The 24,472-nt window shown below is 60.4% G+C and overlaps 1 protein-coding gene across 2 annotated transcripts; it reads left to right on the forward strand.

The window, feature by feature from the left end:
• Positions 1-724: 724 nt before the first annotated feature.
• Positions 725-24,472, forward strand: CSNK1G2 (casein kinase 1 gamma 2). Of its 2 annotated transcripts, none has more exons than XM_027970241.2 (12): positions 725-984; positions 15,363-15,794; positions 21,678-21,718; positions 21,844-21,913; positions 21,990-22,138; positions 22,234-22,468; positions 22,542-22,627; positions 22,713-22,797; positions 22,879-23,045; positions 23,148-23,231; positions 23,323-23,429; positions 23,558-24,472. In XM_027970241.2, the coding sequence occupies exons 2-12, from the start codon at positions 15,611-15,613 to the stop codon at positions 23,610-23,612; spliced, it is 1,263 nt and encodes a 420-aa protein (XP_027826042.1). In that variant the 5' UTR covers positions 725-984; positions 15,363-15,610; the 3' UTR covers positions 23,613-24,472. The 2 variants fall into 2 exon arrangements, with proteins under 2 accessions (XP_027826042.1, XP_027826043.1); XM_027970242.2 differs by having other exon boundaries at positions 22,897-23,045.

A 24,472-nucleotide genomic window follows, 5' to 3' on the forward strand; every position in this document is an offset into this window, starting at 1 on the left:
CCAGGTGGAGCAGGGTCTCACTGCGGGCCCCTTGCCAGTCACCCCCGACTGACATGGTGCATGAGCTAGCACTCTGCAGACCACACTTGTTGAGTGCCAGCTTGCGTGCCAGGGCCCTAGCTCGGCCGGAAGGCCCAGCTGAACCAGTACCTTGGGTGACCCCCTCCTTGGCTCTTCATTGATGTCACCGCTTCTTACGACGCAGAGAAGCGCCGCCCCGCCGCCCGCCCATCACCTACAGTCCTCGCTGCTCCCAGCCCCACCCAACCCGACTCCAGCCGCCCGCCCCGGAAGTCGGCGGGTCCACGCGCTGATCACGCCCCGAGGAGCCGCCCGGCCGTGACGTCAAGTGGCGAGACCTTGACGTCACAGAAGCGCGGTGGGGCGGTGTCGGGGCGACCGGCCACGCGTCGCCATGGCAACGGCGGGGTGGGCCAGGGTCGGCGGCGGGAGCCCCGCACCCCGGGAGGGTGGACTCGGTTCGGGTCTTTCTCGGGCCCGGTTCATTCCCAGCCCCTGGGTGTCCTCACAGCCGCGGGCCTCCGGTAGTCCCGCGGGCTGTGGCCCGGCCACCCTGGAGCGGCCGCAAAGCGCGGCGGTTGTCGCGCGGCGTCACCCGCTGCCGCAAAGCGGCGGGCGCTCCGCCCCGGCCCCGCCCTCGGTGACGTCTCGTGCGCGCCCCAAGGCCGCCCGCGGCTGCGCAGTGGGCGCCGGGCCCTCCCCCGCGACGCTGGCGGCGTAAGCGCGGGCCGCGGGCGACGCTGCGAGACCGGGGCGAGCCGGGCGCCCGCGCGGCGGGGACGGCCCGCGCCCAACATGCGGAGGCCGGCGGCGGCGCGGGAGCGGGAGCGGGGACCCAAGCGGGCGCCGGAGCCAGAGCCGGAGCGCGAACAGGGTCCGGAGCGGGGGTCCGCGCAGCGCTGCTGAGGGAGCCCGAGCCGCCCAGTCCGGCCGCGGGGCCACGGCCGCGGCGGAGGCTGTCAGGTAACGACGCGCGCGCCCTCGCTCGCGGCGGCGGACACGCGTCCTGGCCCTGCTGCCCCACCCCCACGAACCCCCAGACCCTCTACTCATATGTCTCGAAGACTCCTCAGACCCCGCACCTCCTACACCTCGCAGTTCGGACCCCTGGACCTCGCAGACGCCCACAGTGTGGACCTGCTCCTGTGAAGCCCTGCACTCCCGACTGCACCCCTCACGGCGACCCCAACTGCCCCTACAACCCAGTGACCCCCACACTGTCAACGCAGCTCTTCATTCCCACCCCCTTGCACTCCAGACCTTGTCGTTGCCAGTGACTCCCAAACTCAGGTCCTGCCAGTTCTCACTCCCTACAGATCCTCACACTTACTGACCTCACTATTCCCCTCCTCCTCCGTTTCTCACTCCAGACCCTACTGTTCCCTCACTCCAGACCTCAGTGTTCTCCACGGATTCGTCACTTCTGACTGCTGGCCTGTCCGTCCCTCAGCCCCACCCCACCTCCCTCCTTCACTGCCCCCACCCCCACCCCCAGTGCTCAAGCCCACTGCCCACTCCCCCTGGCCTCCCACCCCTCCAGCCCTCTCCGCTAGGCCCGTCGCTCCTCCCCACGCTGGCGCGCACACTCGCCCCTTTGTAGCCCTGCAGATTTGTCGGGGGAGCTGGGGTCAGGAAAGGGGAACAGCAGGAGGGGTCTGGGCTGGGGGACCTGTTGTGGGGCGCTCAGGAACTCCCGGCGCTCGCCGGGCTGCGCCTCCCCCTTCCGCCCTCGCCACCGGCTTTGTTTTCCGGAAACACTTCAGATGAAGGAGGGGGGCCGTCGTCTGCGTGCCCGGCAGCCACACCACCCCCTCCCTGTCCTGCGCTTCCCCTGCTCCCTCTGCCCCAGTTTTCTCAGGGGAGGCGTTCAGGACCGGGCTGGGGGCCTGAGAGAAAGCCCTGCCCTGACGTCCGGGGCGTCGTCCTGGGCCGGCTTTGGGCAGCTGGGTTATTCCCTTGGCCTCCGGATGGCATTGTTTGCAGGAAACGGCCTGGAGGGTTCCGTGCACGTAGGTGGAGTCCAGCATTCTCTCCCCAGCCCCCTCCATAGGGAGCCCCAGGCTGGGCCAGTGTCTGGAGCTCCCGGGGTGTCCACACGTCCATCCTGAGGGGTTTCTGGGCACCTTCGTCCCTGCCCTGAGGGACATAGGTGTTTCCTGACCCCCCAGGGGCTCCTTTGGCTCAGGGTGTGAGAGATGAGTGGGGAAACACGAATCTGAAGGGGAGGATGGCTCTGATAGGGAAGGGGGTGGCCGCTGGGGGGCTGGATGTGGCCCCCAAAGGGAACAGACTGAGCTGCTGGGGGAAGTTTGTGGTTGTTAACAGGAGTTTGTTTTTGTCTGCTGTGTTTCAACCGAATTGTGGCCTGCTCTGGGCTCTGCAGGCAGAGGTTGGGGTGGGGATGCGAGGGCAGGCTGACTGTAGCACCCTCAGCAGCACACACAGGGCTAGACAAGACTTTACTGGCCCATCTTATTGTCTCTGGAGCCCCAGATGTTTAGTTCAACCCCTGCGGTGGTATCTGGGGCCCAGCCTCTGAGGAATGGAATGGGGGTGGTGAGTGTGGGCCGGGAATCTAGCTGGTGGGGGCAGCTCCCAGATTTGGGGGCCAGTTGTGTCTGCTGCATCTGGCAGTGGAGAGAGGGAAGGAGATCTGGAAGGAGCTGGCTGGACCTCCACCCCAGCTATAGGCAAGACCCCAAGGTCTGCAGCGGGTGTTGCAAGCCTCTGGTTTTTTACCCCACTGCTGTCAGGCCTTCTCATCTGATTCTGGGTCCCTCTCATTTCTCTGAGGCGGGTTGGGGACAGACATCTAATCATCTGGCTCTGAACTGTGACAGCAGGTCCTATGAGCACAGACTCCTCTGAACTGTGGCTTCTGATTCCATCTGAACCTCCTCCTCCTCCTGACTACCTAGTAATTACCTCTGGGTTGCAAGAGGAAGTAGGTGAGGTTTTTTTTTTTTTTTTTTTTTAATAAACTGAAAGCGTCCTATCTGCTCATCCCAGCTCCGGGGAAGCCAGCCAGCTGAGAGGTGTTCCGGACAGCCGCGGGGCCGCCTGAGCCTTGGGGATTTACTGGTGGGTAGCGCTCAGGGAGGGCCCAGCCCCCACAAGGCAGTGCCTGGGGACAGGGTATGTCCCCTGGACAGCCTGGGACACCAGGAAAGCCTCGTCGGATGGGCTTGGCATGGCTGCCTCAGAGGTGCAGTGTTTCTCTCCAGGGCTGTTGTGGGGCTTGGTCTCTGTCTTAAAAAATTTCTAGACCTCCCCCCTTCACCCCCCAGGACCACAGAGGCCTTACAGGGAGGCTTTACAAGCTTTTAGTCTGGGGAGGGAGCTGGCAGCAGGGCTGGGGGGCTTTGGGCAGGTCAGTGTGGTGGGGGGCACTTTTGGTTTCCCTGGAAAGGGCTTTTGTAAAGGAGATGCGTATGTGGGTTGGGTCGTGGTCATCGTCAGTGTCTGGTGTTTTCTGGGGTTGTCATACCTGAATGGGGCCCTTGCTGTTGTGATCTAGGCAGCAGGTGGGCTCTAGCCACAAGTCAGGATTCTTTCTGTTGCCTGGTCAGGGAACGAGGCCTGGTGGTGCAGAAAGTCCAACCTTGAGCAGTTCTGCACCTGCCCCACCCTGTTTGGGCACTTCGGGGGCTTGTTGTGCAAGTCCCCAAGCTCCCTTTCTACATATGAGTAAGCGAGGCCCAAGTGACCTCCAGGAGGAGGACCTTCACTCTGCTAAGGTGCTCCTCAGGACCATCTCTGCCCACTGGATGCAGCCTGAGCAGGAGGCTGGGGGTGGGAAGACCGGCTCCTCTGGCCTCGGCCCCTCGGTCCAGCCCATTTTCCGCCAAGCCCCTGGCAGAACCTACATCCCCTTGTGATATGGGGGTCCATACAGATGGCCGGTGGGACTCTCAGGCAGGGGTTATGGCGGCGTTTCCTTCTCAGAACCCTGCGTGTCCCCTCAGCACCCAGGATGGTCCACTGATCTGGCTTGCCCAGCTGTCTGGAGCTTTCCTGTAAGTCCCTTTCAGTGAGTGGCAGAAGCCAGGTAGTTTAAGGAGGGCGAGCCCTTCCCCTCGCTGCACAGATCCAGCCTGCAGAACACATGTGCACGTGTGTGCGTGAGTGCATGCGTCGGGGCGCCAGCCAGGTGTCCCTGCGCCTGAGCCACAGGCAGGGCTGCTCTCGCCAGCGCCCCCGCCCGCAGTGCCTCTGCAGGAGCGAAAAGGCAACAGAAGCCTCTCCTGCAGGTGGCAGCCAGGGGCGCCCGGGTGCAGACCGTGTCCTGTGTCATCCTGGGTCACGGCATCACTGTTCAAAGGACAGATACACCTCATGCGTCACGACTTCATGTTGGTTCATGACACACCTCAGAATGTTAAAAAGTTGTACTTAAAACATCACCCCCGGTGTGCTCCAGCATGATCCCCATTTTGGAGGTCCGGCTGTCCCCACCCCAGGTTGCAGGGCAGCGTCGCTCACTGTGGGACCTGCAGCTTCCATGGGACCTTGATGAGTGTTTGCAGTAACCCTCGTGCTCACTGCAGTCCCAGGGCCCAGCTGATGGGCACGTGGCAGGGCTCTCTGGGAGCCTGGTGGGTGACCCAGTGGGGCTGCGTGTGGGGCTGCGTGCGGGGCAGCTGGATGGGGAGTAGGCTGAGATGAAGAATCCAAGGGAGATAATGCTGGGAAGACCAAGGGCTTTGAGAGAGAAGAAGGGTGCAACAGAGGGATGGGGTTGGTGCCTAGAGTGCAGAGCCCTGAGGGCTCCCTTCCAGGGCCCACACTGGGAGCCTGGCATCTTTTAGGAACCAGATCACACCGTGTACTAGGCCACACCTTCCCAGGAGTCGCCCACAGAGACCCACTGGCAGCCCTTTGCTTGTTTGGCTTCACCTGCGGCACTGGCAGATTCCAGGACCCCTTGTGCCCTCCATCAGTGCGCTGCCTCGGCCTCTGCTCTCACACCAGCAGGGAGCAGTTGTGGGGCTCTTTGCCCAGGCCTAGTCCTCCCTCCACCTGCCAGCCCCGGGACATGGGCTTGTTTCCTCTGAAGCTATAGGCAGGGACATGCTCTCTAGGCCGGGTCTGTCCCCTCCGCCCTGTGGGCGCTGGAGCAGGTCATTCTTTAGGGCCACCACATCGGGACAATGTCCAGGCATTGCCCGGTGTCAAGGCAGTCGGGTCCAGTGAGTGCCCACCTTGGGGTTTCCCACCAGCCTGCTGTGCACAGTGAGCTGCAGCTGGGGGGCTTGCAGGTACCCATTTCAGGGCCTCCCTGCGCCTGTCTCTGGGCTTCCACAGGCCCCCTGCCTTCGCCCTCGGGAGCAGGAAGTCTGTGGAAGCAGGTCAGAAGGGACACTGCTCCTGTGGACCGGATGTGGTGGCTGAGGTCCCCCCACAGGGCAGTGTCCCCCGCTCTTGCCTCAGGCCGCTCTCCGGTGGGTCCAAGGGTGACCCGCAGGATCCCTCCTGGTTTCTTTCTGGTCTCCAGGCTGTGGCTGGGCTTTTGGCGCTTCCTGTGTGGCCAGCCCAGGGAGAGTCTATGATGAGACCCTTGGCCCAAAAGCTCCAGCCTGGCTAGTCCCCACATGCCCCTGGCTTGTGCTCCCGACTTGTGCCCCCAACCCAGGCAGGCTGTAGGGCATGCCTGGCGCCTCACGCCCTGGCCTCGACTTCCCAGTCAGAAATGGTCATGCTGGTGCCCTGGGGGCAAGTGTTTCCGAGTCTTTTGGGGGCACACATATCTGTCAAGACCCACAGCCCCTGCCCCTGATACGGACAGGATGAGAGCTACATGGATGGTGGACAGTGTACTGGTGAGAGAGCAGAAAGAAACAGGTTTATCTCCTTTAGTTTGGGGTATCTGAGATACAGCCAAACACATAGTTGGTGTGAGAGGTTACTGTTGAGATAGTTTACATCCTTCACATTTGGGGGTGTGTGGCTTATCACCATTTGGAAGCTTAAGTTTTCATTGGAAACACTCTATTTTAACAAATACAGAGCTTGAGTAGAAAAACATCAGGGCCCTGGGGACTGAGTCCTGCCGGGAGGTCGGTGCTGCTGTCAGGCGTAGCCAGATATTGCTGATAAAGCGTGGGGCGCCAGGCGCAATTGTAGTTCCTACAAACGGTCAAAAGTTGCCTGGCATAAACGTACCTCGGGTGGTGTGTGGGACACACTTGCAGTAAAGGTTAACTCGTTGCTTATCTGACCTTCTGTTGTCTGCTGGGCGTCTGGTGTTTAATCTGCGTCTGGCCACCCCGGGCTGGCGTCCTCTTCCCGTCCGTCTGGGGCTCAGGGCCGCACTGGCGCTGGCGGGTTGGAGTGGAACCTCTGCGATCAGGTGGTGGTCCTTCCAGCCAGCATCTGGGGGCAGGTGGGGCACCTGGTGATTGTGATGCAGCCTCTCGACCAGGGGTTTTTCCCCAGCTCATGGCCAATCTGGGGGACCAAGGTTGGAGTGCTGCCAGCTCATGGATAGAGACAGGCCAGAGGCCAGCCGGGTGGCTCGGGTGGGGAGGGCAGCCCAGGGTGGTGCGGGTAAGCATGAGCCGGGTGGCCGCCCTGGCTGGTTTGAAGAGCGTGGGGCGAGCAGTGGGTGAGTTCTGTGTCCCCTCAGCCTGGGCCAGCGCTGCTGGGGAAGACCAAGCTCTCTTTCCTCCCCTCCCCGCCTTCTCCCTGGCTTCTCTTCCTGTGGGTGCACACCTCTTGATTCCTGTCTGAAATGGTTACTGCATCTGTCACAGGAGTGGGAGGTGTGGCTCTGGCCTGGGGGTGGGACTTTGACCCACACTGGACAGAGGAGCCCTCCTTTGGGCCGCCCGCCCAGCCTCACGCCCTTCCTGACAGCTTTATTGTGATGCCACACACTACACTGGCTTTAATTAAGATACACTTCACCGACCATAAAGTTCACTGGAGAGGAGACCTCGGTGGTTTTAGTATATTCACAAATTGTGCAACTATCACCAAAATCAATTCAAGAACCACAGCCCCTCGGCCTGTTCTGGATGTTTCCCGTCAGCGGAATCACACCCTGTGGGTCCTTCTGTGTCTGCCGCTCTCACTGAGCATCATGTTCTCAGGGTCCCTCCACGTGGTAATGAGTGTCAGGGCTTCACCCCTTTTCTTGGTTGAAGGACACTCCCGTGTGGAGGGACACGTGTGTTCCCTGGGTTGTGTGGGCCTCGTAGCCGTCATGAGTCTAGCAGCTGTGGATGCCTGTGTGCTGGGCACACGGGTCTGTGTGGATGTGTTCTCAGTTCTCCCGGGTGTATACTGAGTAGATCGAGTGGTGACTCTTGTGAGGAATTGCCGTTTTCCATGGTGGTTGCTTCATCTTCTGTGCCCTGTGGAGGAGGGTCCTGTTGATCTCTGTCCTCGCAGGCTCCCTCTCCAGGTTCTGTGTCCTGTCCTGGGTTAGGGTCTGACCCTGGGTCGCGGTGTCTCTGCCTCCTCCGAGCCTGGGAACCCTGGCCGTTTTCTGGAAGACCGTCTTCCCGCTGCCCTGCACTTTCTGGAGCGCCAGCCCTTCAGAGGACATGGGCCAGGGTGGCCCTGCCCCTTGATGTCTCGGACCCTCAGGCCGGCCCGTGGTCTTCCATCCTGGTGCCTCTCTGAGCAGGTGTGTTGGGTGCTGGGAGGGACTGCAGCCCCACAGGCCAGGTGCCTTGGCCGCGTGTTGCCGTAGATCCCATCCTGTCGTAGGTGTTTTTCAGGGGCAAAAGACACGCACACATTGAGGAAAATGGGTGTTTTGGCCAAGCGTGGGAAAGTTTTGAGAACTCACTCAGAATCTAGGTGGTGGGCACTGTTCACGCGTCAGTGACGTACTTCCAAACCCCCACACACCATGGGTGTGTTACACGCAGGTCTGGCTGCTCGCTGTGCTCCACTCCGCTCCCCCTTGGGAATGGCTGTGGGTCTCCTCTTTCTTGGGGAGAGAGACCATTCCAGCTGCGCCCACAGGAGTGAAGCCATCCTCCCGGGGGCATGTGCTCCTGTGCCTTGGCCTGGCCCTCCCGCTGCTGCACCAGGTCTGGGGAGGCTCCAGTTGGGACACGGGATCCCACGTGGTGGGCGGGTGCTAGTCCTCCCCCCACCGCCAGTCTCGAGCAGAGGGGCTGGGTCCTTGTCTAGGATGTGCCAATCTCTGAGGACCCGTCCAGACTAAAGCAGGCATCTCCCCCAGCAGGGGAGCTGGTGGGTGAGTGATGCTCGGCCAGCTCCAGTAAGACAGGGAGGCAGGGCATGTGGTTTTCTGGTGGGTCCGCAGGTGCTCTGGCCCGTTAATGTCTTTCACGTGTCTGCCCGCACAGCCCCTTGCCCTGGGCTGAGGCCACACACCCTGGAGGGTGGTGCGGCCCAGCTCTCCATCCCCCTCCGCACTGTTCTGAGCTTAGGAGAGTATGCACCTGCTAGCAGAGGCCAGCCAGGATTCCAGTGGGCATGGGGCAGGCACAGGGCACCGTGGAGGCTGCCCTGCAGGTCATCAGGCTTCTCCCCCTCATCTGGCCCCAGAGCCCATGTTTCCATCATTTTCAGGGCTCGTGCCCCTGCCCTGTGCTCAGCTGGGGCTCCATCTTTCTCTCTGACTGGCCAGGGCCTCGCCTGGCCTCCCTGCTCTGCTCTGGGGAGCAGCCGTGCTTCTGCCTGGCGCCCACTGTGTCCCTGGGACGGGTGCTTGCTGGACTGGCGGCATGGCGAGTGCTGTGGTGGAGGCCGAGGGGCTGGGCGGGTGCTGGGCTGCAGGTGCAAAGGTCCTGGGCAGGAGTGTGCCCACCTGGCACTATGTAGAGGGAGAGGGGGTGTGAGGGGGTGCTGCCAGAGGTGGTGGGGGTTGTTTTTTTAAATAGACTCTTGTTTCAGAGCGGTGTTAGGCTTATAGCGAGTCTGTGGATCAGTTTGGGGTCCCTGTGGGTCACACCTCAGTTGAGTGTCGCTCGTGTCGCAGCTGATGGGCCGGTGCTGGTGCATCGTCCTTAGCCAGGGCCGGTGCTTCCCCCATCCTCTCTGCCCCAGGCCCCCGGGCTCTGCCAGTCCCGGCTCTCCTGTGGGGGTACAGCCATTTCTGTATGTGTACCTGCCTTCTCACCTGTGGCCAGTGTGGCCGCCTAGCCCCGGCTCCGTGCCTTCAGTTGTCCCTTCTCACCAGGCGTTATGTGGGGTTTGAGCACCTTTTGTGTCCCTCCCTGATCCCTCTTCTCTGCATCTCTCTCTTAGCTCTCAGTCGTGGGGTTTTCAAGTGTGCCCAGGGAGTGAGCGGGTGGTCACTCCAGCAAGCCCATGGCCTGACCCCACCCATTCCTGATATCCAGCAAACCCCCCCACCCCATGGAAGCACCTGCTGCGTGCTAGGCTGGGGCCGAGGGGTTTGTCATGCATGTGTTTAAGTCCGTGGAAAGCTGCAGGGAAAGTGCTGCGTCCCACATCCTTCTGGGCTCATCTGTAACTTGGCTGAACCTGCGCATCTGCTGATACCTGCTCTTCATGACCCCGAGTGTGAGCTCTGACCGTCTTCCTTGCCTTTCTCAATGAACCCTGCATGTCCTCGAACAGGGCCTTTCCCTCAGGGTTGCTGCAGCCCCTGCCCAGCGATGCCCCCTCCTTTCCCATTCATCCAGGCTTGTGTTCCGCTGTCTGTAAATCCCTGTATCGTGAGCTGTTTCTGCTTGATATCGTTTGGACGCTGGCCTCGTCCTGGGGTCTGGTCCCCGTTCTCGGCCCACTCCCTTTCTCTCTGCTGTAACACTACCTGTCGGTGACCTCAGGCTTCCAGGCTGCGGCCCCTGGGCTGGCGCATCTCCAGAGCCTGGGTCCCTTTCAGGGAGTGGTGCGTAGATGCCACGACCTGGCACGTGGGGTACCCGTGGCTGCTGGAGCCCAGGACCTGGGTGACTCCTGGAGGGAGGCCCTGCCTACACAAGTCAGTAGGCTCAGCCTGAAGAGGGGGACGTGTGTGTCTGGAGGTGCCTGAGGGGGGCTGTGGCCAGAATCACCCTAGAGCCCTGCGCTTCCCAGGTGGCTTCCCCGGCAGAGCCTGCAGTGTGTGGTGGGGCCACCCCCAGGAGGGAAGCTGCTGCCACCCCTCCAGATGCATCCTGACTCTGGCCCAGGGCTGTGCCCGTGATGTCAGCGGGGACTGTGACATCACTGGGTGGAGACGGTCAGAGAAGGGGGTTCCTGGGGCCCCTGGCAGGGGGCCTGGCCCTGGCCCTGACAAGATGGAGGACCCCCAGGAGAACGCAGCAGGTAAGCCCCCTGAGCTGGAAGGCAGGCCAGGGGTCACTGGGGGGGTTGGGGGTGGGCTGGGAGCCCTGCCTGCCTGGGGCTTAAGTTGACCACGAGGGCCTGAGCAGAGTCAGGTGTCCCTGGGGGGCCTTCCCTGAGTGAGGAGTGAGTCTGGGTGCCCTTGGGAGGAACTGGGGGCCATGCTGGTGGGGTGAGACTGGCTTGCTTTCGGGTCGGGTGTAGGGCTGGGTCCCTCCATCCCCCGTGAGTTTTAGCGCCTGTGCTGACATTACACATACCCGCTCCCTGGTTCACCAGGTGGGCCGGGGCACCTGGTAGCTTCCAGCTCCTGGCAGCGTTTGCTCTGCTTTTAGTCCTGTGTCCACTGTCTCGTTCCTGCGCCCCACAGGCCAGTGGGTGACTCGCTCCGGCTGCCCCCCTCTGAGGTCCCAAGAGAGGACCCAGGAAGACCCCTGTGGCATGGCGGGTGGTAGCTGCTGTTCGTGGGGTGAGTGGGCACTGGCGTCCTATCGCTGGAGGGTCAGGGTCTGGACTCCTCACCCATCTCCTGGTGTCCACTGTCCCCTGCAGGCGGTGACCTCATGGTGGCCATACGCTTGCCTTGTTGTCCAGGGGCTGACGGATGAGGCGGGCCTCTGGTGTCTCGTCAGGGCCATGTGGGCTGGGGGACCGGGCAGGGGCAGCGCACCCGCCACAGCTTCTAGTTTCAGGCCTGGTTGCTGTCCCTGTGCTGCACACCAGGACCCCAGGGACACGGCATTGGGGCCAGCATGGCGCTCCTGGCGCAAAGGCTCACTTAGAGTAGGCACTGGGCATTACCCAGAGGCAGCGCTGGAGGAGGGGCTGCGGGGGTAGAGTTCCCACCCTGGGCCTCACATCCTGCACCCTGGTGACCTCCCAGCCAGCTGGAGGGTGCAAGTCTCCTGGCTTTGCGGCTTTCAGAAGGCAGCTCTGCGGGCTCAGAAAGGTTTGCAGCTGGAGGCCAGACAGAGGTGACGAGGCTGCTGTGGATCTCGGGATGGGGCTGAGAGCAGGGGTCATGGCTCAGAATGGAGTCAGGGCAGGACCCCGGGGGTGGGCGCCCTGTGCTGCTGACTGGGGAGGGCCTCCGGGAGAGTTGGGGGTTGGAGTACAGGGAAGTGAGGTCTCCTGGAGGGTTCCTTGTGTGTGTTGTTGGGGCAGAGTGATTTTTGGTGATGCTGCCCCATAAAAGCTGTTTGCACAAAGTGGGACCCAGACCTCAGTCCCTGCCTGTGTGGGATGAGTAGGGCATAGCAGCGGCATGGGGAACTGCAAGGCCCCTGCCCAGCATTCCTCCATCGATGTGGACGCACCCATATCTTGTTTGCCAGGAAGTCGAGCCCAATGTCCAGCCGTCCCTTCCCCTACTTTGTTCCCATGTTTGGTCTTCCTGGTTGGGCCGCTGTCCCTCCAGACCTCCCTGCATGGCTCCTCCGTCCCCTGGGTGAGGGCCTGCAGTGTCCTGCCCCGACTGTACGCTCCCCTCTGCCGCTTGTGGGCAGGGGCACCTGGCGGCAGTGCCCACAGTGTCCTCGGGCAAGGAGACAGGAGAATGCCGGCGTCTCCTTGCTGTCTCTGAGCTTCCCGTGGGCTCTACCGCCCCCTCTGGTGCACCTTTGTGGGTGGGGTTGCATGCACTGACCTGTGTTTTAGTTAATTTCTGACAGGAAAGAAAATCTGGCAGGAAACCATGAGTGTCCATCTGGGGGTAAGGGGCTTTCGGTATCCACTTGTTGTGGAATCTGGCAGGATTTCAGAGAAAGGAGGGTCACCTGTGCAGGTGTGTTGTCTGGGAGCAGGAGGTACCCAGGTGTTTGCAGGGCATGGGCTCGCTCTGCAGGAATCCCACACTGGCGTGTTACTGAGTCATGGGCACAAACTCCCATGAAGTCAGGTGTCCAGCTGCTCTGAGCCAGGCTGCACTCTGGCTCCGGGCTCACCTCCTCCCAAGGTGGGAAGGCCCTTGTCCTGCCTCCCTGTGAAGACCCTCAGCCCTTCGGCGCATCCCCTGTGGGTGCTGTTCCCACAGGCAGTGAGTGATTCACAGGAGTGTGTCTGGTGCTGGGTGCAGGGAGGGAGTGTGTAGGAAAGTAGGAAAGTGTGTAGGGAGTGTGTGTAGGAAAGGCGTGTGTCTGGAGGTGGAGCGAGACCATTGGGGAAATGCAGGTCAGAACCCCCCCGAGGCAGCGGGGGGCTCCAGGAGCGGGCCAGTTGATGGGAGGCAGCCTCCAGTTCCTCCAGCAGTTAAGCTAGAGCCTCCCTCAGCCCTGCCATTCTAGCCGTGGGTAGTGCCCGGGAGGGGGACAGTGCAGAAGCACTGTAGACACTTTGTTCACCGGGTCCCAAGAGTGGACACAGCTGGGTGTCCTTCCGTGGGTGAGTGTGTCCCTCCACACCCAGGAGCATCCCTCAGCCATGGAAAGAAGAGAAGCCCTGACACTCGCTACCATGGGGCCAGACCCTGAGAACACGATGCTCAGGAGAGAACCAGACACAGGACATGCGGGGTGTGATTCCACTGGTGGGAAACGTCCAGAACAGGCTGATCCACGGACACAGAGAGTGGGTTCCTGGTTGTCAGGGGCTGAGGCAGGTGACTGCTGATGGGAACAGGCTTCGCTTTTGGGGGATGGAACATTCTGGAACCAGAGGTGATTGTAGCACAACTTTGCAAGCATAAACCAAGGTCTAGTAGGAGCCTTTGATCTTCCTCTCTGGAAGGGGTTGTAAGCCCTGTGGTCATCTCTCCAGATGTGAATAAAGATGTCCCAGGGGCTCAGAACCAGGCATGCAGTCTCCACCCCAGTAGGCTTGCTGGCTGTTTTGTCTGCTTTTAAATTGTATTGGAGTAGAGTTGATCGACAATGTTGTGTTAGTTTTAGGTATATGGTAAAGTGAACCGCTTACAGGTTTACACATATCCGCTCTTCTTCAGATTCTTTTCCCATATAGGTCATTGAAGAGTATTGAGTAGAGTTCTCTGTGCTCTACTGTAGGTCCCTATTAGTCATTTGCTCTCTATTACATATTAATGTTTTTAATATAGTTATTTCCTTGTAAATTTGTAGCAGCTGTTCACAGTTTACTCCCAAATCCTTGAGGTTGAACAGCCTCCCCCACAGAGAACTGTGGGCAGATGGGGCTCAGCGTGGCCCCTGGAGGTGGAGGCCAGCCCATGGAGCAGGGGGGTAGGCAGCCTGCTCTGTCCTGAGGCCCCAACTCCTCGGTCAGGCTCCTCCCTCCCTCCGGTCACTCCTGCCGGGCTGTCTGGTGCCCCCTTGGCTTCGCAGTGGTTCCGGCCAGTCTCCCACAAGAGCAACCAATGGAGATGGGAGGTCAAGGCGGAGCAGCAGCTACTTGGCCAGGCCAGCACCCCTGAGCCCAGTGATGGGTGTGTTGTCTACAGGTGCCAGGGCGCTGGTCTCAGGCGGGGGCACTTGCTGCTGCTGGTAAGAGCCGCATTCACACGGCCCCAGGCTGGGCCCTAGCACGGGGGTGGATGTGGCCGCCAGGAACCCCAGCAGCGGTGGAGTTGGGTGCGCGGGTCTTGGCTGGGGTCGGATTGTCTGTACATGCCGTTCATGTGTTTGGGAAGCGTGGGCGCTGCCGTCTGTAAGCAGTGAGGTTTGGCCTGAAGCCCGGGCTCCTGCCTGTCTGGGACTCTCCTGGGCTGTGCCCGAGTGGGGACTGGTGTGTACACGTGTGTGTGAGCACCCCAGCTTCAGTCCTACCAGCTTGTGGTCCTGCCTTTGGGCACGTAGCCAGGGGGTCCCCTCTTTGGGGCCTGTTCTTGGCACCTGTGCCATCAGTGATACAATGGGGCTGCCTGGCCCTTCCGTCCATCAGTGCTGGAGGCTGTGTGAACACCCATTTAGGGGCTGGGGCACCAGGCTCTACAGAGCTGATCCTGCTGAAGCCTTAGGGCCCTGGTGTTGGTACGCTCTGGCCTCGCCTCCCCTCCCCTTGGCTGTTAAGCGGGCGTGGCCTTCACCAGGTGCCAGCCCTTGAGTGCCTGGTAGGGAGGGGCACAGGTGTCAGCCTCACAGTGGCCAGTCTGGGCCGAGGCGGGCTAGGGAGGTGTTAGAAGAGGATGCTAGTGTTTTCTTTCTGGAGAGATTCTTGTGACTTTGGTGTGAGAGAACAGGAGGCGGTGAGGGCCTGTTGGAGGGTGCAGTTACTGTGGCTGAGAAAAGAGGATGGCTGGCAGGGGAGACCCTCCTCTTGAGACACAGGGTGACTGGTCTGCACAGGGTGTAGGGAGGGGTGGGGAAGGGAGGAGCCCACACCACAGACACAGCCTGGGTTGCTTCAGGGCACCTGCCCTGTGTGTCCACACCCCCTGGCTTGGGCTGCTTCTCCTGCAACCTGGGGGACTTTGGGGGTGCCTGCCATCCCACCCACAACCCCAGCTTTGTACTGGCGAGGCCAGGCCGGACTCACCCCAGCTACAACTGCCCAGCCAGCCCTGTCAAGGCAGGGGGCTGCTGGGCCAAATGAAGCCAGGCTGGTGTTGGCTTCTGTAGCCCCTCCTTGCCTGCTTTCTGTCCCGCAGCAGCGGGTCACTCACCTAACCACAGGGTCACGAGCTCCTGGAACGAGACCCAGGGACCTCGATGTCCCCTGGACATTGGGTGGGGAAGGGAGGGGCGTCTCTGGAGACCCCATGTCAGTGGTGGGGCCTGTCTCTGAGGCCTCTGCATGTACTGTTCTGCGTCTGTCCTCTTCTTAGGGCTCAGTGCCACGGGCGGGGCGGGGGGGGGGGGGCGCGGCACCTTGGTCACTCGTTTGGGCATCTCCCCTGCCGGTACAGCCATCCTACAGCCCTTGGCGGGGCAGGGGGCAGGCAGCAGGCAACACGGGGGATTCTCAAGAGGCCTGAACCTCCCATCCCTCAGCCCCCAGAAGGCTCCAGGTTGCACCAGTGCGTCAGAGATCTTTCCAGAAGGAGGTTCCACCAGCAGTGAACGCCCAGTCCCAGGTCCGGCCAGGCTGTGCTCTGGACCTCGGGATGCGTGGCGGGGAGGCGCGTGTCCTCCTAACCCGGGCCTCTGTTTCTCCTCCAGCCGAGAGCCACGAGATTTGAGCCCCCGGGACCCGTCAGCAGCATGAGTCCTCCCCCCGTGTGTGACCCGGAGGCCACCGAGATGAGCGCTGCGGCCGGGCCCTCGCGCGCGCCCGTGTCCCACTAGCCGGAGCGCGCTGGGCGCCATGGGGTTTTAGCCCCGAAGAGCCGCCGCGACCGCAGGTCTCCGTGGAGCCGGATTTGCACGGCAGCTGAGTCACCGTGGAGAGGCCAGGGTACCACAAACTTATGGATTTTGACAAGAAAGGAGGGAAAGGGGAGTCGGAGGAGGGCCGGAGAATGTCCAAGGCCGCCGGTCGGGCCAGCCACAGCGTCCGCAGCTCGGGGACCAGCTCGGGGGTCCTGATGGTGGGCCCCAACTTCCGGGTCGGGAAGAAGATAGGCTGTGGCAACTTCGGGGAGCTCCGGCTAGGTGAGCCCCGCGCGATCACGTCTGGGGCCCCGGGGGCGGTGGGAGTCGTAGGGACGGGACACAGGTAAGTGCGTGGGGCTTCTGCCCCCCGACCCGGGGAAGGAGCAGTTGTGCTGGGGGCTCCTGGCCCCATGGTACCCGACGGGGCAGAGCGGAGGATAAGGGGCATATCCTACACAGCCGTTGGTGGTTGAGCTCTGGGCGATCCCGAGTCCCTGTCTGGTGGTCATTGCCCAGCTCGTGGCTGTTGTTGCCAGTGTCAAATGTGTCCGGCGGCCCATGGGACTGGGTGGAGAGGCCCGGCCAGAGTCTGCACCTTGGCAGATTGCAAGGGCACTGGAGTGGGGCCGGCGCCTCGCCGCCAGGCTCTAGGGCTCCAGGTTCAAGGGCGGGGCCAGGCTGCTGATGGCAGGGGTGTGGGCGGGAGACACAGACCCTCCCTTCCTTTGGGTTCCCTCCAGCCTGGCCTGCACTGCCCACTGCCCGTCAGGGGCTGAAACCCAGCCCTGCTGCCCAGTTAAGCGTCTGCTCCTGCTCTCACGGACACGCGCACGCACTCGCACCCCCGGCTCCTGCCCTTGGCATTTGGGGCGGCAGCCTGAATCTCACAGGTCTGGGTCATTTCAGCAGAAAATGCCTTTTAAGAATCCAGGTTCGGTTGTTGCTCCGAAACCCAGATACAGAACACCGCTGTGTTGGGTGCTGCACCATTCGTGTGTAAAGCTTGGTCGGGACTGGAGCACCAGCCCTGTTGACGCTGCTCCCGGGCCCACCCCCGCCCGCCCCTGCTGCTCAGTCACGTGGTTGCCTGCGCCTGCCTAATTGACTCTGGGTTCCTCTCTTCTTTCGTCCTATTATGAATAAAACCGCCCCGGGGCGCTCTTCTAGAGTGTAAGTGCTTATGAGGGACCACCAGACTGGTTTCCGGAGCCGGGGAACCTGTTTAAACCCTGCAGGCTGCGCGGGGAGGGCGCTGGCTGTCCTGCAGCCGCCCCTGCACTTCGGGTTGCCTAGCGTGTCGGTGGGTGTGAAATGGTGCCTAATGTGGAATTTATTTGCTTTTCTGCAATGACTAATGTCGAGCCTTGTTCTGTGTATCGTTTGTCTTGTTTTCTGGTTGTTTTCAAAGATTTTTCTTCTTTTTTCGGGGTGCTGCGCTGGGTGTTCAGAAAGCTGGGCACAGGCCCTCTCTTCCTGCACCAGGGGCTACTCTAGTTGCGGTGCATGGGCATCTCGTTGCAGTGACTTCTTGTTGCAGAGCACAAGCTCTAGAGTGTGCAGGGTTCAGAATTTGCAACTCTCAGGCTTGAGATCGTGGGTTCAGTGGTTGTGACACATAGGTTTAGTCGCCCCATGGCATGTGGGATCTTCCCTGACCAGGGATCTACTGGTATCCCCGGCATTGCAGAGTGGAATCCCCAGGGACCACCAGGGACGCCCGCAAAGATTTCTTTTCATCTTTGGCTTCCGGTTTTGATTCTGCCTTGTTTGGGTATGGTCTTCTGTTTATCCTGCTTGGGGTTCATTGAGTTTGTAGGATCTGCACACTTCTTCATTAAATTTGAGAAAGGATTGCCATTATTTCCCCAAATATTTTTTCTACCTTTGTTTAGTCTCTTCTCGTTCTCATACTCCAGTCACACATGGTCAGGAGGGTGGTGGTGGTGGTGGTGTGGTGTTTGTTTCTTTTTGGTTGTGTTGGGTCTTCTTGCGGTGTGGGCTTTTCTGTATCTGTCCTGAGTTGGGACTACACTCTGGTTGCGGTGTGTGAGCTTCTCTTTGAGCGGCTTCTCCTATTGCAGAGCACGGGCTCCAGGGTGCACGCTTTTCAGCAGTTGGGGTTTCAGCTCAGTTGCTCTGTGGCATGTGGGACCCTCCTGGACCAGGGGTCTGCATTGGCAGGCAGATTCTTTACCACTGAGCCACCTGAGAAGCCTGTCAGGAGTGTTTGATGCTAGCCCACAGGTCCCTCAAGTTCAAGTTTTTTCCCAGCCTGTTTTCTTTCTTCAATCTGGAGAGCTTGCATTTCTTTATTGTATGGTCACCCTTTTTTTTTCTCTTCTGCAGCATCTATAATAGGCGCATCCACTGACATTTTCATTTCATACAATGGTATTTTTCACTTCCATTTGATTCCTCTTATTTTTTCTGTTGAGATTTTTCCATCTGTTTGTTAATTTTGCCCATCTTTTCCTTTAATTCTTGAATATACTTAAAGTAGCCATTTTTAATTGGCGTATAGTTGATTTATAATGTTGTGTTAATTTCTACCATACAGCAGAGTGATTTAGTTACACATATATAGACCTTTTTTTTTTCATCTTTTTAAAAAATTTATTTTTGGCTCTGTGGGGTCTTCTTGCTGTGCTCAGGCTTTCTCTGGTTGAGGCTAGCAGGGGCTCTTCTTCGCGGTGCACTGGCTTCTCATTGTGGTGGCGTCTCATTGCGGATGGTTTCCGTAGCTGTGGCTCAGGGATGGAACTTGTGTTCCCTGCATTGGCAGGTGGATTTTTATTGACTGTACCGCCAGGAAATGGCATTATTCCATTCTTTTCTATGGCTGAATAGTATTCCACTGTATCCATGTACCACATCTGTATCCACTCATCTGTCTGTGGACATTTAGGTTGCTTCCATGTCCTGTCACGGCTACTGTGAACAGTGCCACTGTGAACATTGGGGTGCATGTGTCTTTTTGAATTTAGAGTTTTCACCAGACATATGCCCAATTGGAGGATCATATGGCAGCTCTGTTTTTAGATTTCTGAAGAACCTGCATACTGCTCTCCACAGTAGCCGCGCGACCTTCCATTTCCACCAGCAGTGTAGGAGGTTCCCGTCTGCAGTGTCTATTTTAAACGCCAGGGTCTATGGTCCCTTTGATTCTGTTTTTCCTTCTTACGGTTCTGTTCCATTTTTCACATGTGTACTGATGTTTGATGTGTTGGACAGTGTGGGTAGCACCCGTGAGGTCTGGATTATGCTTCATCCTAGGGACTCATCTTGAACCCATGAGGGGCTGCCTTGCAACTTTGATAGGCTGGCCCAAGAGCAGACATTATTTAGGGGCTGGAGTCACCCCCTCCCAATATATGGGTGCTCTGGGTTTCCCGCCGAATGCAGGGGAGCTCTGGGAGTCTCCATGCCCTGGATGCAGTGCCTGCACCGTTCCTGCCCTGGGCAGCCCCTGGCATCTCCCTTCTGCTCACAGTGTCCCCCCTGAGTTGTTCTTCACCATGCCTCGCAGACTGTTGCTCTTCACACCCTCTGCCGAGCCCAGAACACCTGAGGTCCACGAGGAGACTCTAACCACGGACTTTAGATGCCCGCATGCACGTGTGCGTGTGCACGGACCACACATTCACCTTCAACTCAGCTGAACCCCAGAGCTCGCAAATGGCAAAACATGAGGTTTCTACCACAAGACATAGAGTAAGATCACCATTTACTGGAAGGGACCAGTTAGACATCATCGAAGTTTAAACATCCAGAAGTGTTATTAAGAGCAGGAGCAGGTGAGCTGCATACTGGGAGGTACTGTTTGCAGAGCACCCCTGGACAAGATGCCAGTGTCCGCAGCACAGGAAAAGGGTATAGCTCAGTCAGAAGACAGGCGGTGCGATTAAAACCGGGCGAGAGATCCAGACAGACACCTCGCAGGAGCCAGCGGCCAGGCGACTGGGGGTGTGGAGGGCAGGGCAAGCCAGCAGACCTGGCCAGGAAGTGATGCGCTGCTGAAGGAAGGCCTCTTCTGGGAGGTGAGTGGGATGCGCTCTGTCCTGACGGGGTGGGGTGGCACAGAGCTCATCAGATGCAGGGCTCTTCAATGATAAATCGCTTCCCAAGGGAAAGACAGGGACTAAGTACAGACTAAAGGTGGTCTGTAGGGTGGAGTACTTAGGGAACAGGGGACTGAGGTCTACAACTTTGAGACAAATCTGAGAGAACAGGTGACAACCGTGCATCTGGGCGGCAGAGCGGAGCAGACCGCGAGCTGTCGCGCCTGGCGGCGAGGGCGCAGGGTTTGTGCACCCAGCTCTCCCGTTCGCTGTATCTGAAGCTTTCATAATAAAATGTTGGGGGACATGAGGCCTGCCTGTTTTTTACTCAAAACCTAACAACCAGGACTAGATGGAGGCTTTCCTTGCCCATGGGTGTCTTTTACTTATCAGAATGGAAGAATAGAGGCTGCAGGAGGGGTCCCAGAGGGTACCCTTTCCTGACAGCGGCAGTGAACGGACCAAATGTGGAAAGATGGGACAGGAAGAAACACGCCGTGACCCGTCCAGACAGCCTGACTGTCCATGTGCGGAGGCCAGAGTAGCTGCTCAGTAAACAGGAGGGAGTGAGTTTAGTAAGGCTGCTGGGTGTACCAGCGTGAATCAGCTGTATTTCTCCGTTGGAGCAACAGTTGGAAAAGAAACATTTAAAAATCTACCCTCCAGGTGCCTCCAGGATAAACCTAAGGAAGGTGGTATGCGCACTACGCTGAGCACTAAACGCAGAACAGAGTCCTGCGTTTGTGAAGTTAATTCCCAACACGCGATTCCTCTGCAGAACTGGGGGCCATGTTGTCAGGTCTCTGGGGAAATTGACCAGCTGACTGTGCACCACAGGGGAAACAGAGGCCCTGGAGGAGCAGGGGCTGAGCTGAAGACCCCAGGCGGGGGCCACAGTGATGAGAGACCCAGGATTGAGGGAGGAGGGAGCTGACTGACAGGCATGTGGGCCCTGGCCTCCGCCTGTGTGGTTCTACACACTGGTGTCTCAGCCATCCCATGGGTGGGGCAAGTGGGCCCAGCACCTTGGGCATTCATACTGTCCCACTGCAGGGGGATGGAGGGTTAGCTGAGGCCTCTTCCCATGCTGGACCCTCTCAGAAGCAAGATGGAGCAGCGGGGTGATTCAGCATGAGGTCTTCTAGGAGCACAGCACACCATGGGGCCTGCTGGCACTCAGGCCCCAGAGGGTGGCCGGGTGGTGCTGGGAGGGGCAGAGAGGGTGCAGCAGCTTGCTGGGTATGCACACAGGCCACCACCCCCGGGTGCTATCTGGGGTTCAGCCAAGGGTGGGAACTAGCAGGTGAAAAGCTGGCCTGGGCAGGGGTTCTGGAGCTTTTGTGTTTGCAGTTTTATGAGGTTGAGCAGTATAGCTGGTTCTCAATGCACACCTGGAGGTCCAGGTGGCTGGTGAGGGGCTAGGGGAGACCTCTTGCCCCAGGCATGTCAGTTTCTAAGCCTAGGATGCAGGTTTACTTTCCTCCTGATGGGCTTTGTGCAGGAAGCCTCAGGCTGGGGAAGGGGCTCTTGGCCCTGGGGCCCTTACTCCACCGCAGGGGATAGGGGGGGTTGGGGTGGGGGGGTGGGCCTTGTCCAGCAGATGTTCACAACTTAACTGTCTGGACTTACAGGCAGGGCGTGGGTTGGGGGCCTCCCTCGAGGGTCCCTAGAACTGAGAGGGGAGAGTGCTGGTCAAATGGCTTGATGGATGGGGGCTCAGAGAGCATCTGGGGACAGAGACGGGTTGTAGGGTGGTGTGGATGTCTCCTCCAGGTCTCCGGAGCTGAAGAAGGGCCTTGGGGTCACCAGGACTCTGTTCTGTGTTCACTCTTCTAGGTGGGAGAAATTGGAGTGCATGGGCGTGCTGGCGGGAAGGATCCCGCTGAGGACAGGGGAGCAGCCCCCAGTGGGCGGAGGCAGGGTTGGCCTAGGGATGGTGATGGGTGAGGGTGCTCACAGCCGGGGGGAGCCCCTTGCGGGCATCCTTTTCCCTCCCAGACTGGGAAGGAGGGGACCAGCGCAAGGGGGGCTGTGAGGGGAACAGGAGATGCGCGGGCTCATGGGCTGGAAGTCCCGCGGGCCTGATGTGCTGCTTCTCCCACAGGAAAGAATCTCTATACAAATGAATACGTAGCTATCAAATTGGTGAGTCCAAAACCTGCCCCTAGCCCCAAGCGGCAGCTGTCCCGATGGGCTTGGCCAGGGTCGGGGCGGGAGGAGGGCAGGACTGCACCCTGCGTGCCGCCCACGCGTCCTCTCGTCCCTCCCAGGAGCCCATCAAGTCCCGGGCACCGCAGCTGCACCTGGAGTACCGCTTCTACAAGCAGCTCAGCGCCGCAGGTACCCCAGGGCCGGGCGTGGGGGAGCTGGGGGAGCCCGCCTGGGCACCGCGCTAGTCTGTGTCCTCCATCCGCAGAGGGCGTCCCTCAGGTCTACTACTTTGGCCCGTGTGGGAAGTACAACGCCATGGTGCTGGAGCTGCTCGGGCCTAGCCTAGAGGACCTGTTCGACTTGTGCGACCGCACGTTCACGCTCAAGACGGTGCTCATGATAGCCATCCAGCTGGTGCGGGCCGGGCTGGGGCGGAAGGGGCGGGGTGGGGCGGAAGTGGGAGGCGCAGAGAGCGGGCTGAGGCCTACCTACCGCCCGCGCACCGGCAGATCACGCGCATGGAGTATGTGCACACCAAGAGCCTCATCTATCGCGATGTGAAGCCGGAGAACTTCCTAGTGGGGCGGCCGGGCACGAAGCGGCAGCACGCCATCCACATCATCGACTTCGGCTTGGCCAAGGAGTACATCGACCCCGAGACCAAGAAGCACATCCCGTACCGCGAGCACAAGAGCCTGACAGGCACGGCACGCTACATGAGCATCAACACGCACCTGGGCAAGGGTGAGTGAGTGGTGTGTGGGCCGGGCAGGGGATGGTGGTTGGGAGGGCTGTGCTGACCTGCTGTCCCCCGCAGAGCAGAGTCGCCGTGATGACCTGGAGGCGCTGGGCCACATGTTCATGTACTTTCTGCGCGGCAGCCTGCCCTGGCAGGGGCTCAAGGTGGGTGGGCCAGGCCGAGTGGGCAGGCCGGAGGTCTCCCGCGGGTGGGCAGGCCGGCCAAAGTGCTGACTCCACTCCCCTGCAGGCCGACACGCTCAAGGAACGCTACCAGAAGATCGGGGACACCAAGCGGGCCACGCCCATCGAGGTGCTTTGTGAGAGCTTCCCAGGTGAGAGTCGTCTCCCCATGTACCCCCGCCCCCTTGCTCTGCATACCCCTGCCCAGTGCCCTTGCCCCGAGCCTCCACTAGCCCTGTTGGTGTCTGCAGAGGAGATGGCCACCTATCTGCGCTACGTGCGGCGCCTAGACTTCTTTGAGAAGCCGGACTACGACTACCTGCGCAAGCTGTTCACCGATCTCTTTGACCGCAGCGGCTTCGTGTTTGACTACGAGTACGACTGGGCCGGGAAGCCCCTGGTACGTGGAGGGAGGGGGCTGGCACGGGAGGGGCCCCTGGTAGGTGAGGGTGGCTGGCAGGGGCCCCCAGCTGAGCCTAAGCTGCCTCTTGCTCCCTTGCAGCCCACGCCCATCGGCACGGCTCACTCTGACCTGCCCGCGCAGCCTCAGGTTCGAGAGAAAGCCTTGCTCTACAGCAAAAACCAGGTGAGTGCCAGGCCAAGGACCGCACCAAAGTGTGTGTGTTGGGGGGGTGTCAGGCGGGGCCCACCTGACTCCCCGCCCCCGCCCCCCGCAGGCACTTAACTCCACCAACGGGGAGCTGAATGCTGACGACCCCACCGCCGGGCACTCCAACGCCCCCATCACAGCCCCTGCAGAGGTGGAGGTGGCTGACGACACAAAGTAAGGCCCGCAGCTGGGTCGGGAAGCAGGGATGTCCTGGGTCTGCCCCCTCGTACCCTTGCTCCTCCTCCTCCACCCTCACCCCTTCCGCAGCTTGTGCCCCCTTTCAGCCTGCGTCCCCCTTCCAGGTGCTGCTGTTTCTTCAAAAGGAGAAAGAGAAAATCGCTACAGCGACACAAGTGACCCCCCAGGGCAGTGATCCCCGAATCCTCCCGCTGCAGCCCCCCGGGGCCAGCTTGTCCACGGCCTCGTTGGCCACAGCCGGACGCAGACTGCAGGCCGGCAGCGCTGCCGCCCCCCGCGCGGGGTCACGACCCTCACATAAGACTTGGGCCGAGATTTCTACACCTGTGTCTAGTCCTCCCCTCTGAGAGCATTAACTATTTAAAACAAGGAAAAGAGAAACCACAGCGGCTGCCCTGCCCTGCGCCCCCGCCCGCGTCTGCTGAGTGAGTAGAGCGGCCGCCGGCACCACCGCCCGCCCGTTAGTGTCATAAAGTCCAGCTTGTCTCCCTCGATCCAAAGGCCGTTTTCTCGAGGGGGCGCTGCGGGGCGTTGCTGCCGGGGGTGAGCCCACCCTGGGCCTCCCCAGACTGGAGGGGAAGGCGGGGTGGGGGCGGCCCCCAACCAAAATGCTGCACCAAAGCCTGGGCTGGCAGGCGCGGCCCTCAGGGGTCCTGGCACCTGTCGGTGGAGCCGCCGGCCTCAACTTGGGCTGGGGGCAGCCACCTCGAGGCCCGTGGGCGGCGCGTGTGCGGGCTTTTTGTGTCGCTCCGCGCTGCCGGCCGAGCCTGGAGACAAGCGCCTTAAAGCCCGTCCGAGCCCCGCAGGTGTGTGTGGAGCGGGCAGCCCCGTCAGTGCCGTCCCAGTGGTCCCCTGGGGCTGCGAGCTGCGGGCAGAGCAGCTTGGGCGTCTTCGCGGTGCGTGCGTCTAGGTCTGGCTTTACAAAGTGTACAGAAATGGCACTTCCGTTTCTCTGATGCTTCCTGGAAGCCATAGAACTTAGGGGCTTTTTTAAAAAAAATAAAGAAAAATGAAACCAA

This window comes from Ovis aries, chromosome 5 (genome assembly GCF_016772045.2).
Source record: "Ovis aries strain OAR_USU_Benz2616 breed Rambouillet chromosome 5, ARS-UI_Ramb_v3.0, whole genome shotgun sequence".
NCBI lineage: Eukaryota > Metazoa > Chordata > Mammalia > Artiodactyla > Bovidae > Ovis > Ovis aries.

Excerpts from the sequence above, each read along its gene's own strand:
- CSNK1G2 (XM_027970241.2), top strand. The coding sequence starts at position 15,611 with ATGGATTTTGACAAGAAAGGAGGGAAAGGGGAGTCGGAGGAGGGCCGG. Across the intron at positions 23,046-23,147 it reads ACTGGGCCGGGAAGCCCCTG|CCCACGCCCATCGGCACGGC; the intron begins GTACGTGGAGGG and ends GCTCCCTTGCAG. Across the intron at positions 23,430-23,557 it reads GAGGTGGCTGACGACACAAA|GTGCTGCTGTTTCTTCAAAA; the intron begins GTAAGGCCCGCA and ends TCCCCCTTCCAG.